The sequence below is a fragment of the Amphibalanus amphitrite genome, unplaced genomic scaffold (assembly GCF_019059575.1).
Source record: "Amphibalanus amphitrite isolate SeventyFive unplaced genomic scaffold, NRLGWU_Aamphi_draft 000108F_arrow, whole genome shotgun sequence".
In the NCBI taxonomy this organism is placed as follows: Eukaryota; Metazoa; Arthropoda; class Thecostraca; order Balanomorpha; family Balanidae; genus Amphibalanus; species Amphibalanus amphitrite.
This window is the reverse complement of record NW_024881603.1, coordinates 692,816-707,870: the sequence shown is the minus strand read 5'-3', so window position 1 is coordinate 707,870 and position 15,055 is coordinate 692,816. Positions and strand designations below refer to the sequence as shown.

The 15,055-nt window shown below is 46.6% G+C and overlaps 1 protein-coding gene across 3 annotated transcripts in view; it reads left to right on the top strand.

Moving 5' to 3' along the window:
* Window positions 1-15,055, top strand: part of LOC122380856 (lachesin-like) — a 152,080-nt gene that overhangs the window by 67,678 nt on the left and 69,347 nt on the right. For 2 of the 3 annotated variants that reach the window (XM_043364373.1, XM_043364374.1), the window contains exon 3: window positions 8,870-8,970. In XM_043364373.1, coding sequence (XP_043220308.1) covers window positions 8,870-8,970 — 101 coding nt within the window. Of the gene's footprint in view, window positions 1-6,052; window positions 6,088-8,869; window positions 8,971-15,055 lie in introns of those variants that run through there. The other variant, XM_043364375.1, reaches the window with a different exon arrangement.

Sequence of the window (15,055 nt, the reverse complement as noted above, 5' to 3'; positions counted from 1 at the left end):
GGCTGCGAGCAATTTTGACCCAGTCAGTCCGCGTGTTATGGAGCGATTCGCCAAATGACTTGAGTGGCAAGGTAATACACACAAATGTCGTGTCCGAATATAAAAACAAAGAAAGTAAGGCTGAGAATATTCACATACTCTCTTTTGCCTCGCCCGCATAGTGGGGGGGGGGTCGAACGGACCCCCTAGGTTTTTCTCGAATAACTCGCTTAAAAAGCGGCCGAGATCGCGACGAAACGTTCAGTATCTTCGATTTGATTAATTTTACACCTACCATGAAAATTTCATGACCCTGACCCAAATGACCTTTGATTTGTGACCTACTTTTCGAGACCATTTTTGGCCGGAATCGCGATTCGGCGTATGTCGGCCCGCATTAGCCGCGCGTTTGCAGTCTTTTCGTGGTTTCAAGCGTTCAAACATGTGAAATGATGTTGGTCCCATGCATTAGGGTGGGTGTCAACTGTCAAGGTCAACTGAAGGTCAGGTCATTGACCTTTGATGACCTCGGTTCACTTTTTCGAGCTTCACATGTTTCTAGGCTAGTTATTAGGGCTGAATTCGAATTTAGCAACCATATGCACATTTACGAAGTAGGTAGTTTTGGTGCCTTCGTAGCGGAGAGGCGGTTGACACCTACTACTGAATTAGAATGAATTGAACCCTTTCTGAATTGTAATATGCTTGTCTCTGTGACCAATCGTCTGTCTGAAATGCTTCAATCACTTCATCTCCATCAGTTTGTGGCGCAGCCTACTTATTCTTCTGGTTCACTGCTTGACGTTGTAATTTCAAACTCTAGCGACGCCGTGCGGAAAGTGGGAGTTTTTAAGTGTGCTTTTAGTCCTCACAGTTTTGTTCGATCACTTTTATCGTTCACCAAGTGTCGCGTCAAACCCTGTCGTGTTCAGACCCGCATTTTAAAGCGTATCGACCATGTAAGTTTGCTCCACGATCTTTACGCTGTCGACTGGACTGGTGTTTATAATTTAGATTCCGTCGCTGATATGTGGTCCCACATGCTTGCGCTTTTAACTCCGGTTATTGACACTCATGCACCTGTCAAGTGTATTTTAACCCTAGAACGCCTAGGGGGGGGGGGGGGGGGGTGTATCAACCCCCCCTGAGGTTTTTTTTTCAAAGTGCACGCTAAACGGCTTGTCGTAGCGGGCTGAAATTTTCAATACCCTCTGGGGCAACCTTTGCGCATCTTTTGCCGAAAAAAATTGATCGGGTCATGTCAGGTCACGGAGTTATGACGTCATAAGAGGTACAGCCTCCGGCCGACAGTTACCAAACGTGTGCGCCGAATCCCTAGGTTTTCTGCCGATGATACCCACATTGTTTGATGGATCATGATGAAACTTCCCATGCATGTTGGGGCAAGCATTGGCTATCGTGTGGTGCAAGAAAATTGACCGGGTCAGGTCAGGTCACGGAGCTATGACGTCACAAGACGAACAGCGTCCGGTACTATTTTTGAAAAGCGCCCGAACCACTATTTTGCTAATTCTTGTCACCTCAATGGGAATATGCAGCAATATTAGCTTCTATAGGGAGCAAATGGACCTCCCAAATCCAAAAATACAATCAGATTTCAAAAATTTAAATTTTGATTTTTCGAATTTCTGCCGCCGACTGTGACCTTGCCGACTTCCGGCGCTCCCAACGCGCCATTTTTAGAGCTAGGGAAACGAAATACATACCAAACGATGGAGAATTGATCAAGGAACACGATAATGAACGTTTCAAGTCGATATCTCCCACCGTTTTGCCGCAATCGCCGCGGAAAATTGAAAAAGTTTGATTTTTTCGGAAAATTTGACCTTTGGCCGGTCATAAGTAGGTCAAATGTTGACCTAGGACCAAAAAATATACCACCAATCGCGAGATCTCGTTGAGAGCAATCCGTTGGTTTTTTCCGCTAAGCTCTACGACCTTCCGTTTCGAAACGCCAGGGGGGGTCGTAACAACCCCCCCCCGGTCGTTCGTGTTATGAGAAATGGCCTGGTCGTGCGAGGGTTAATTAGGAACCCGACCGCTCCACCTGTCACCGGTGCCACGCTCGATCTGATGGTTCAGCGGCGGGGTGTGCTGCGCAGCGAGAGGAAGACGCCGGCCTTTCGCGACCTTGACAGACGGGTCAGGTCAGCGATTAGGCGTGACTGCCGTGCAGGTATCGCGGAGAGCCTGCGAGCTCAAGGGAGCAGCTCCCTGTACCGTAGTATCCGCCCTGTCCTGGCCGGTAAGAGGGACGGCGCGCGCAGCCTCCCCACCGCTACACCCGACGAGATGAATGCACATTTTGTTGATGTTGGACCGCGTGTCGCCGCTAGCCTGGCCGGCCTCGGGCCGCCGCCCGATATCCCGTGTCGCCTACCACGTGTCGGTGCGTGCGGGTTTCGGGTGGCCGGCACGACGCTGGCCGGCCTGCGGGAGGAAATGTTCTCCATGAAGCGTTCTGGTGCGTGCGGGTCTGATGGCATCTGTATTCGTATCCTCATCCTATGTTTCGACGCCATCGCTCCTGTCCTACTCCACATCATCAATACCTGTCTTACCTCATGTGATTTTCCCGAGACCTGGAAACACTCTCTGGTGTATCCTATTTTCAAATCCGGCGATCCCTCTATTATTTCCAACTACCGCCCCATTTCCTTAGTCCCCACCATGGCCAAGATTGTGGAGCGTGTGGTGCAGCGTCAGCTGTTTACTTACATGTCTCACAATCACCTCCTATCCTCATCCCAACATGGCTTCCGTCCTCAACATTCCACAGAAACCGCTCTGCTGTCCGTCACAAACCGCATCTTTTCAAACATGGACCGAGGTCATGTAGACATGACCTCGGTCCATGTTTGAAAAGATGGTCCTGGTCCTGGTACTGAGGTCCAAAAGGCACAAAAGGGAGACCTCCCTTTTGTGCCTTTTGGACCTCAGTAAATGTTTTGACGTGATTCCTCATTCCCAACTCCTAACCAAGCTCCAGCTCTACAACATCGATCCTTCTTGGTTCTCCGCATACCTTTCCGGTCATAGTCAGTCTCCATTTGTACTTCCTCCGGCAGCAGAGTGGCTTCTAAACCTCTTCCTAACACCATGGGAGTTTTCCAGGGCTCTGTCCTTGGTCCTCTGTTGTTCACAATATTCGCCAACGGCCTCAGCCTGCACGCGCCGGACGCCCATGTGATCCAGTACGCTGACGATACCCAAATCCTTATGTCCGACTTGAAACAAAACATCCCACTCCTCATCCAGCGCATGGAAAACACCCTGGCCTCCCTTTCATCGTGGTTCCACGCACACGGCCTTAAGCTCAACACCTCCAAAACCGAACTCCTTCTCCTTGGAACCAAGCAAAACACCCGCAACCTCGCCCCTGTCAGCGTACGGATCGGTGGGGAGACCGTTCGGGAGAGTCACACAGTGAGGAACCTGGGTGTGATTTTTGACCGGCACCTCACCTGGGATGCACATGTGAGTGACATCATTCGCAGGTGCACTGGCCTCCTGATCGGTCTCCGTCACCTGAGGCATTTCCTCCCGCAGCCGGCACTTCTAGCTGTTGTTCAGGGGCTGATCATCTCGCGCCTCAGGTACTGCGTGGCTGTGTACGGCAACGGGTCGGCCGCGAACGATACGAGACTTTTAAAAGTTCTTAACTTCGCGACTCGTGTCGTCACCGGATTGAGAAAGTATGACCACATTTCTCGCGCCCGTAATGACCTGCAGCTGCTCTCGCCGCGACAGATGTTTGAGCTGAGGACTTTGACAACAGCCTACAATGTGCGTGCCAGTCAAGGCCATCTATAGAAGGTACAGTCACTCCCCCGCCGACCAATCAGAGACAGATCCTGAGTGACGTCACCCCTGATGCTCGAAAGGGGCACTCCATTCCTTTACAACGTAAAAATGACTAACTTCATTTGAAGATTGTTGGTGACACTCTACACACATCGCTCAACCATTGATGTCATTGGAAAGTCCAACTAATTTTCTAGCGATAAAAAAGAGCAGCAATATGCTAAGAAATGGCCGGTTTTGAAGATATAGACGATTTAAAAACCCTCTGCAGTTGCAGGAAAGCAACGTAAAAACGCATCGAGCTTATATTTTTACTATGTTTTTTATATTTATATTTATTTTTTATATTTATTTTTTATTTTTTATCTACTTATATTTTTTACTATACTTACTAACTACATGCGCTCCGTGTTCAGTGGTCGCTTGGACTGTCCCGACATCTTGGCCATGTTTTCTCTATCGGCACCCGGCCGTCGCACGCGCCGTCCCGAGCTCTTTCATGTGCCGCGCGGAAGAGTGGACACTGTGAAGCGAGGATTTCTTATTCGTCTTCCCCAGCACGTGAACTCGCTTGTCCACAGCAGCCCCGACGCCGATTTCTTTATGCCTAGCTGCAGGCTAAGGTCGGAGATAGCCAAATTTGCTGACGACCAGGGAACATACTTAGCCTAAGGTCACTGATATAGCTCCTCATGTAGCAACTAGCCGATACCGGTTTTATTCTCATTGTCATTGTCTACGCTCATTTTTCGTCTTTTTTGTCTTTTTATTTCATCCACTGTCATTCTTGCTTATACCTACACTCTTTTAGGATTTCAGGCTATTGCCTGTGCTGTCTACTTTTAGGGGATTTCTCATGTCAGTATACTTTTAGCCTCGCTCATTAGCCAGGCGCCTATACTTGTATATTCTCTTAGGCTTTTGCTCATGTCTTCTATATTCTTAGGCTGTTGCCTGTCGGTTTACTTTTAGGCTCTTGCCATCTTGTTAATTTATTTGGATTTTGATCAGTGTTATCACTCATATTTATTTCCATCCAGTGTGTGTGAGTGGTTGTTATTGTCAGTGTGCGACTGCATCCGTAAGTGGGGCTTTGCCTGTGGACGCTATGCCAATAAATAAACTATGAATAAATCATTTTTCAGTAAGTTTTTAGATGTGACATGGGCCTGGTGCCAGTGGTGAGCCTGCCGAACTCGCCTCTCTGTTCACGACCTTTTCTGAAGCACGAACCTGTGAGCGTGTGACACGATCGGATTCACGCCTACGACCCCCTGCCACGCGCACAGTGACCGGCCAACGCTCGTTTGGTTACCGAGCAGTGTCGCTGCTAAACCGGTTGCCGGTGGGGGCCATGGAGCTAGACTCGCGGGGCTTCAGGCGCGCTGCTAAGGCACTTGTTCTGTCGTAGCTTTTATGTGTGCATGTGAGCGTGCAGGTATGACTGTGATGCTATCTGTGATTTTTTGACAAGTTTCTCACCCATGTTTTAACTTTGTAACAACTGACACAGAATAGCCACGTCTGCACTGGAGTGTCTGCGGAAGTCGTAAATAAATAAATAAATAAATAAACTACGAATACCCGGCAGGACCCCTACTGGTTGATATGACCTGACCTGAACTGACCTGGCCTAAATGCATGACGACATCATCTGTAATCAAAACTAACATGATATTCGTGATCAGTACTAAAAAACCTTAGCAGCCACCATTTACATTTTACGACGTTCTAACAGGTGCCGACTTTCCCGACTTTTGGGTCATTGATCTGACCTAGGTCAACCAATGACCTAGAACCTTAAAATTGGATGTCATCGGCTTCGTCTCGTGGCAGGCAACACGCTCGTTTTTTTTTTCGCGAAGCTCTAGCTCGATCAGGGGCGAAACGGCATTCCCCTCCTTTACGTTCACGGCTGGAAAAATACCAATACGGGCGAGGGTTAGGTAATCTAGATCTGCCTCTACTATCATCCTCCAGCCAGCAATAGATATTCTCCAGAGTCAGCACTGTATTCATGTAGCGCTTGCGGAGTGTTTTTAGGGTCTTGAGGCAGAGGAGCTGTCGGCGCCGCCGCCCTCATTCAGTTGCCGAACGCACGCGGTGTCTGACCCAGCACCGGGTCGGGGCCTCCCAGCAGCAGCCAATCACCGGGTCGGGGCCTCCTCGCAGCAGCCAATCAGTGGCCCAGAACGAAGGCAGCCGGGGGCGGCCCACGGCCCGGACCACAACAGTGGCGGGCGGCAACAAGCAGTGGGCGCTGAGCGCTGAGCTACATGCTGGGGAAGGGCGGGGTTGCATTTGTACCCCATTGTCCAAACTGACATGTAATAACTTAGCTAGTCGTTATTCAATTTTCTTCATGCACCTGTCCAGCTCACAGTTTTGGACTGATCTTCAAACTTTCATGATGTACTAAGTTCACCGAGTTGTATAACATATAGTTCGTTTTTTATGTCACTGACCTGAGGTCAGATAGAGTTCATTACATCGTAATGTTAAGCCTATGGGAAAATATTCAATTAGGAAAATACTGGAGATTATCCGCTTTGTTCTATCACTTTTGTGCCTTGAAACAAAAGTGATAGAACAGACACAGTACTCAACATTATGTCACTTGATGTTTCTTTGTTTGGTGTACTTATCCATGGGTCAGGTCAAATGAGGTCAACTCAGGTCAAATGACGTTTGTGCCAATAATTTGTCACATAATAAAGATAAAGCTTTCATAATGGTATCATTCTGTTCCTCTTGAACACCCGAGTCGAATGATATGCGACATTAAGCATTCCGACCATTATTAAGACTTAAGTTGTACTTAAGATGTGCGTAACTTTTTAAGTACACTTAAGCAAGCAAAAGAGTATATCATTCGACGCGTCTTGACGTGCTGAGTTTACTGGTGAGTGGTGGCTTTGTGTTTGCTCTATCTTAATTAGATCAAAAGTTATAAGCGAATAACTTTTGACCTGTTTTAGCAATTTTTAAATTTATACCCCCTAAAACCCCCCTAAACATTGACCTAGAGCACCCAAATTTGCACAGGGTTGAGAACTCCAGGGGGCCCAACTACCTACCAAATTTGGTATTTCTAGGCGCCGATCGCAAGGGGGGGGGGTCGCATCGACCCCCACCCCGGCCTACCAGGCCGTGTTATGAAAAATGCCCTGCCAGGGCATTAATGGTAAAAGGTTTAAAAGAGGATGAATATTTGTTTTGTCGTCGTTCACATGTAGGTTTATATATTCCCGACCGGGGCTGGGAAAATGCGTTTTATTCACCGAGGTTTTTGTGCGGAGGACCGAGTGCCGGTAGGCACGAGGTCCGTAGCCAAAAACCGAGGTGAATAAAATGCATTTTCACAGCCCAAGGTTGGGAAGAGATTTACCACATGCCGTACCCGCGCAACAGTTAATATTATATTCATTTGATATATATTATTATATTCTTAATATTGTGTTAATATTATATTAATACTATGATCATATTTATAGTCACCGTGATTATTTTGTGTTTTTCATTATTGGGCTGCGTTGAGTATGAAAGATGAAATTTCCTACTTCCCCCTTATTTAGGGTTTGAAAAGGCTGAGGATGAAGATTGTGAAGCGTCAGAAGTTAGAATAAAGATATGGAGTCCACTTCCAGCAGGAGTGAGGAAACCGTGAAGAAAACCGAAAATTGGGTGAAACGCTGAATCAAACGCGTCTTAGATCCCAGCTGGAACAATATCCAAATGTTTCATTGTGGCTCGTTAAGATGCTTCGCGCATTTAAAGTGTTCGTTTTTTGCGTGCATTATGTTGTAATAATGAGTAGGTACTCTGACCATGTTCTGCAGCAATAAATACATTGGCATTGGAACGATACCTACCCTTGTTTAGTTGAATTACGTTGACAGCAAAAGTAAGTGAGAACGCCGTCACTTAATTTTGCTCACTTCTGCTGTTGCTGTTAGTGAACACACAATCCGAAAATATCTTCTTTGGATTTGGTTCTTCCGCTCAGAATATTCAGTAAAACTTTGTCTGGGAAAATCAAAAAGCCCTAGGGCCGAATCGTTTCCCAAATACCTTCAACATTAGCCGAGGCGGGCCGAAGCCATTTCCCAAATGCACGTGCTAATGTTAAAGGGATATCTCGGCATGTGGTAAAACAATGCAAGGACATTCAAGGAAAAACATTAAATCGCATTATTTGGGTGACTCATGTAAGCGAAAAGTGGCCGAGATGAACGCATGACGAAGCATTTCAATATCAATAACGCTTACTGCCAAAGCTGAAGCAACTTATGAAATTAGGAGCTGTCCATTCTGCCCGGGCCACTTTGTCCCGAGCCTACCATGCGAGCAAAAAATATGCCAGTTCTGTTATTATAAGGGGCAAAACGCATTAAAATTGGCGGAGGACCTGTGCGATAACCGCTGAATGCTGGAATGAGAACACTTAAGGCCTGGCTACACTATGCGTTTTCTGCGTGCGTTTTTTTGCGAGTTTGTGACTTGCGTGATCTGCGGAATATCGTTCTAGAAAAGTGGTTATCATTAATTTAACTTCTTTGATATTTATATAAAAGTTAATAAAACGTTTATGTTAATTAAAAGTTAACATGAAAAACATAACAAAAACGTAATGTCGTTTCTTTCTAGAACGATATTCCGCAAATCACGCAAACTCGCAAAAAAAAAACGAACGCAGAAAACGCATAGTGTAGCCAGGCCTTTAAGCGAACGTCTAGTCTAAACCGTTATACTGTTATAGCATAAAATTGCATTTAAAAACCTTTAGATAATAAGAATTAAAATAATCTGGGAAAATATGCCTTTCCGACTTTCCGTCTGTCATGGAAAAATGGCGACGGGAAGAAAATATGTTTGCCTAATCTGAACGACAGCGAAGAGCTAATTGGCAACCATAAATTGGAAATGATGCCAGTTGTTGATGGCTGAAATAAAGGGTGACCGCTTTGCCCCACTCTCCCCCACACTGGTCCAAAATGGGCGTGAGTGAATGCCGTCTACAAGTGCGCAATAATGACTCATTCATATCCGTTTGTCTTCTTTGCAGGCCTTGGTCCTTCATTCGGAGAAGAAGTTAAAAACGTTACAGCTACGAAGGGTCGCGATGCAGTTCTCACCTGCGTGACCGAAAATCTTCAGGGGTACAAGGTACGCAATGTAACGTGAGTATTGGGTGCATCAACCTCCCTCATATCTTCAAAACGCTCCGTCTGCTGGTTCCATTTGTTTCACTAGAAGCACAAGGACGTTGTGTAAAATTTAAATTATACCGGATGTCATCAAGGGGGCTCGTATCAGCAGTACAAACATGCATTATTACCTTAGGAAAAGTTCACTTTCCCGAAATTAGTTTTTTTTCTGCAATTGATTTGTTTTTTATGCTCAAAATGATAAGCAAATAAAATAAAAGCTTTCTACAAAAGATATTATTTTCTATGTTTTAATATAGGAAGAATTATACTCTATATGAAATATTGTTTGATGCGGAAGCTTATTACGAGTTGACCAATCATATTGCGTACCGTAAAGTGGGGCTATTTGAGACTGTGGGGCTATTTGAGACAGTACGGTAGTGGTTTAGTAAAACTGCTGTAAAATTAAAACCGTTTGATATTTTTACCATTTTTGCTCAGGCTGGCGTGGAATTTAACGATGAATTCCATGGAAAGGGTTCTTTGAAAACTTTGAAAAGTTTTGAAAGAAATTTGGCATTAAATGAGAAATACAGAAAAAACACAATTTAAGTTATACGAAAAGCATCTCTACCTGCAGCTTAATTAACATGGTTGAAGTTTTAAAAACGTTGCAACCGACTCTATCGTAACTACCGTTTTACTTATGGGCTAAGCACATTTTTTATGAAGACATTATATATTGTTGACGGTAGTGACATTGTGTAACCCAATGTCTCAGAATCCCGATGATACCCACCTCGTAAAACCTAAATATACCAAATACAGCTGATGATTGTGGTGCCAAGCTCCTAAAACCAGGTGATATGATGCATGCGAAAAGACTAGCCTAAAGTGTATCAAACGGTGAACACCGGTGATACACTTTAGGCATCTAAGAAACACCGGTGAATCGGCAATGGGTTGATGGTAATTTTAGGAGCGAGCAATATTTACGCATTGTAACTTAATGTGACCATCCTTTTTGTGAAGATATTAGTTACCTTTATGAATATGTGCATAAAATGTGTTTGTTTCATCATTCACTGACGCGGTTGGTAATCGTGTCATGTCTACTCTGGTTGACAAGAATGCAGCATTGAAGGTCATTTATCATACATACGTACTGTTAGGTGAGCCTTCACCTTCAGTATACGTCTTTGATGCAGTGCGGTAACCGGCCATTCGATACAACATGCAGTGATCTATGAAAATCGGTATAAAACCAAAACCGTTTGACCTTTTTCTGTTATTTCTTCACAGGTTGATGTGCAATGGAACAATCGATCATGCATCCCATTCACTCAACCATTTTGAAAACTGTTTTCCCTTTTTTAATGCATTGCGGTGTGTTTAATGCAGTAGCGAGCCTGTCTCAACTAGCCCCACCAAGGCCCTAAATACAAGCATCACCAACTTTCGACCTATATGTTTTACGCCGCCAGAGATTTACACACAACCACACCATTTGAAAACACAACCATTTTATTTGAAAATGTCATTTCGTTGACTTAAAGGGACCCTCCCATCTTAACATTAGATTTGAGTTGAGATAGCCAAAATGGGGTCCCTGGCTCACAATTACCGGTTTCGGCACTCACAACATCGAGAAATGCCTTAAATCAGAAATGTTGAATTTCAAAATTGCAGCATTTTGATTCAGAGGGGCTAATGCATAGGAATACCCCTCTGAATGTGTGACGTCAGCGCAGATATCTACACTGGCGGTCGCAGCCGCTGGCAAAAGGGGGGGGGGGCAAAGTCACACTCGCGGGACATAACATTTATCCGTCACCGGAGGGGGGGGGGGGGTGATCGGCTAATTTTTACGCCCACGAGGCGCCGAAAAAGTTGGCATTACTTATGCTTCATCCACCTCATTTTGCGTGAAATCTTTAAGCTCAATTTAACCCGCGCACCGACGGGGGGGGGCGGATATCCGCCCCCCCTGAGGTTTTTCGCGAATAGCGGGAAAACCGCGGCGCGTAGCGCCGCGAAATTTGGTATGACTATTCCCTTATCAATTTTACACATGGTGTGCAAGTTTGAACTTCCTACCTTTCAAGGTCAGGTCACCAGGTCACTTTGAATGACCCAACCTCAAGTCACTTTTTTGCAACTTTGTCACCGTGCCAGAGCTACAGTAGATGTCGGAGGCCTTTGAAAGTCGCAGGATGTTATTAGGTCATTAGTAGCTACAATTTGTATATCTCGGAATTTTGATATCGGTGACCTAAGGTCAGGTCAATTTCGCGACCTCCCCATTATAAGTCAATGGGGGAAAAATCAACTCCCTGTTTTTACCACTAAAACGGGTCGGAATGGCCCCATATACCATACATGACTTCATATACCATCAACCTTCACTACCTTGAGGTCTGTTTTGCTGTTGGGCAGCTGTGAGGTCATGTGACGTCATCAAAGGTCACCAAAGGTTTTTGGCCAATAACTCCGTACAGGAACAAGATACAGACGCGTGGATGGTCTCATTGTGTTCAGCTCGTCAAGACGCATCGAATGATATACATGATGACCTCGAGGTCACGTGACCTGAGGTCAACCTTTGACCTTGACCTTTCGAGGTCAACATATATATCATTCGATGCGGATTGACGAGAGGATCACGATGATGCCCTTAGTTTGTTCCTATCTTGACTAATTCGAAAGTTATTCGAGAAAAACTCTCCATATTCAGCGCCGCCATTTTGACTTTTTCGACCCCTGTGACGTCATCTTTGACCTGACCTGAAAATGACCTTAGTAAAAATTGTAGATCTTGACCGTGCGTATCCGATGCCGTTTACCGCTTGTCGCTATCTTGCTTCGTTCTCGAGATCTCAGGGGGGGGGCGGTCATCCGCCCCCCCCGTCGGTACTAAGTTGGCGCAGACCCCCGTCGGTGCGCGGGTTAAGGCAAAATCACCAGTTCCATTTCCCGTCCCACGGTGTTTCCACCGGTCGGGCCACTGCACCATGGCGACGGATCGGTGTAGCATATACTGGAAGGTCGGGCACGCGGATTCATGACCTTACCACTATCAAACAATTCGGAAAAGTAAAGATACCTCTTGCTTTGAACAAGCATGTGAAACCCAGAGAGCATTTTCAAACCATGACATTTACCCATATAGATGTGTAGCGGCGGGAGAAAGTAAGTACACCGACCTCAGACTTGTGATCAGCTCAGTTGAGCCGGCTCAAAAATCAGCTCAGCTCATGAGCCGGCTCAACATTTTGCCAAATTGTTGAGCTGTGAGCTGAGCCGGCTCAGTAATGCATTGAGCTGAGCTGCTGTCTGAGCTGAGCTGAATGAGCTTGAGCTGAGCTGAGCTGAATGAGCTTGAGCTGAGCTGAGCTGAGCTGATTGAGCTGAGCTGAGCTGATTGAGCTGAGCTGAGCTGATTGAGCTGAGCTGAGCTGAGCTGATTGAGCTGAGCGGAGCTGAGCTGATTGAGCTGAGCTGAGCTGAGCTGAGCGAGCTGAGCTGAGCTGATTGAGCTGAGCTGATTTAGCTGAGCTGAGCTGATCCAGTTCTAATTCTTTTCAGTTCATGCTTGGAAATTAACTCAGGCTTTGATGCTTCAGCTATGAGCTAGCTATGGAGTGAGCAATTACACTGCCTTCGTGATCACACTTAAAAATATCAAAACTCTAAAGAAATCAATAGTAATCACTAATCAAGCATAATTTCTTTCACCCATATTGCATGGAAATTGAAAGACCAGGGTCTTGGCCAATTTACAGGCTAATACAGCCAGTCTCAAGTTTCAAGTCTGACTGCAAGATAAATACCTACTGTCAGGCTTTGATGCTTCGCCTTGACCCTCTGCTCCGCAATGTACAATTCAGCATTCTTCACTTTGTTATTTAAGCAGTTATTCAAATTAATTTTATCAATAAGGGTTCTTACCTCTGCATAAAATATTTACAATTAGGAATTAGCAAATAAAGTTCCTCTTCGTTGGTTGAATGTGGGCTAAGCAACCATATCCTATTGAAAGTGGGGTGGGGCAGAGGCGCTAACTGGAACTCTCACCTTCTGATGTCCATTATATGGGAAAAGCTCCCTTATTCACACGCCGACTATGAATTCTAATAGTGTTGACATTGCCTTGGTTGAGATCAGGGTGGTGTTATAGGTTTCACTGATAACAGCACGCTGCTAGCACACATGTCAAATGGGGTTTCCATGGAGATATAAACAAACTCTTATCTCCAAGTTCCAACACTACCCCAAAATGTAACGTCAGCTCCTGGCAGGGTGTCAAGAGCGGATGGCGGCGTGGGCGTGCTGCTCTCGGCCGTGAAACCCCGCCTAGTTGAGATGATTCCATGACGTTTTTTTTTTTCGTCAAGAAGATTTTCGCCGGACAATTTTTCGTCCGCAGATTTTCGTCCGACTTTTTTCGTCTCGCATTTTTTTTTCGTCTGTACATTTTTTCGTTCGTGCATTTTTTCGTCGGTACATTTTTTTCTGAGCGGAAACTGAGCTGAGCTGAATTGAGCGGAAACTGAGCTGAGCTGAACGGGAACTGAGTTGAGCTGAGCTGAGCTGAGCTGAGCTGAGCTGAGCGGAAACTAAGCTGAGCTGAGCGGAAACTGAACTGAGCTGAGCGGAAACTGAGCTGAGCTGAGCTGAGCGGAAACTGAGCTGAGCTGAGCTGAGCGGAAACTGAGCTGAGCTGAGCTGAGCGTGAGCGGAGCGCAGCCGGTTTGAGCGGAACGTGAGCTGAGCTGAGCCGCGTTAAACTGAGCGGGAGCTGAGCGGGAGCGGATAAGACGAAGTTGAGCTGAGCGAGCTCACTTTTTTCTTGAGCTGTCACAAGTCTGCCTCTGGAGACCCCCGGCCCCACAGGTTCCTGGTTTTCAAAATTGGCATCTGAGGGCCGCGCGCGACTCGTGCGGGGCTTCGCAACGGCTCTATTGGGGCTCGGCTCACTCAACCTGTCTTATAGTCCTACAAGACTAGCCCTGAGCCCTAAGGACTTCATCAGTCTCTGCCAGCCCCACACACCGGCTCATGGGGTCCCGACGTCGAAATATGAGGGAATCTGCGCGGGACCATCAGGACGTAAAGTAATCTGGATCAGGACCAACGTAAGGCTGTGCAGGAGTCTGTGTGAGCCCTGTGATCTTCAGAAGCCCACCCATGTATGTTTTCACTTAGAGGCCAGTTTAGGGCCCTCAGAGACCAGAGGCCTCTTGCACCAAACTACCTAGCTAGGTAAAATCGAAAAACCGGTTTCAGAATAAGCTAATCTAAAGGTGGTAAATTTGTTTGCAATAGCCCAATACATAATCCTACATGTGCTTGATAAATTTTGCACGCAAATTGTTACATTTGAGACTTGGACTGGGTATACGATGCATAGGCGCGGGAGCCGGGGGGGGGGGGCAGTGGGGGCAGCTTGCCCCCAACTCTGGGGCCGTGGGGGCGGTGCCCCCACAGCTTTAAGACGGAATACCACACTTTTTTTGCAAATGTTTTCTTTTTTGTTGAAAAAGCCGAGGGGTGAAAAATAAGTGGCCTAAAACCAGTGAGAAAACTAGAATTGGGGGTACCCTAGGTTGATCTCTATTATGGTGTGCCCCCCCAGTCGGAAAGTAGTTCCCGCGCCCCTGATACGATGCAAAATAATCCAAGCATTGGTGCAAGAGGATTTTGGTGCAAGAGGCCTCAGTACATGGCCTGCAGACTGCAAAGGCCAGTAGTTTGAGACCATCAGAGACCGAGGTGGGCTCTCTGAGGCTAATGTGGGTCCTTACTCATTACAGGCCAACATGGGGCCCTCAGAGGTCAGCGTGGGGCCCTAAGAGACCGGCATGAGCCGTCGTTGGACCCCAGAGGCCAGCAGAGGGCCCTCAGAGGCCAAGATGGGCCCTTCTCAGAAGCCAATGCAGGCCCTTAGAGGCCGGCATCGGGTCTTCAGCAGCCAGTGCGGGGCCCTCATTGGCACCTAAATGTTCGTCTTGGGACACCAGAGACAGCAACAAGGCCATTAGAGACCGGTGTGAGACCCTCAGACGCCGGTTGGGGCCCCTGAGGCCGGTTAGGGGCCCTCA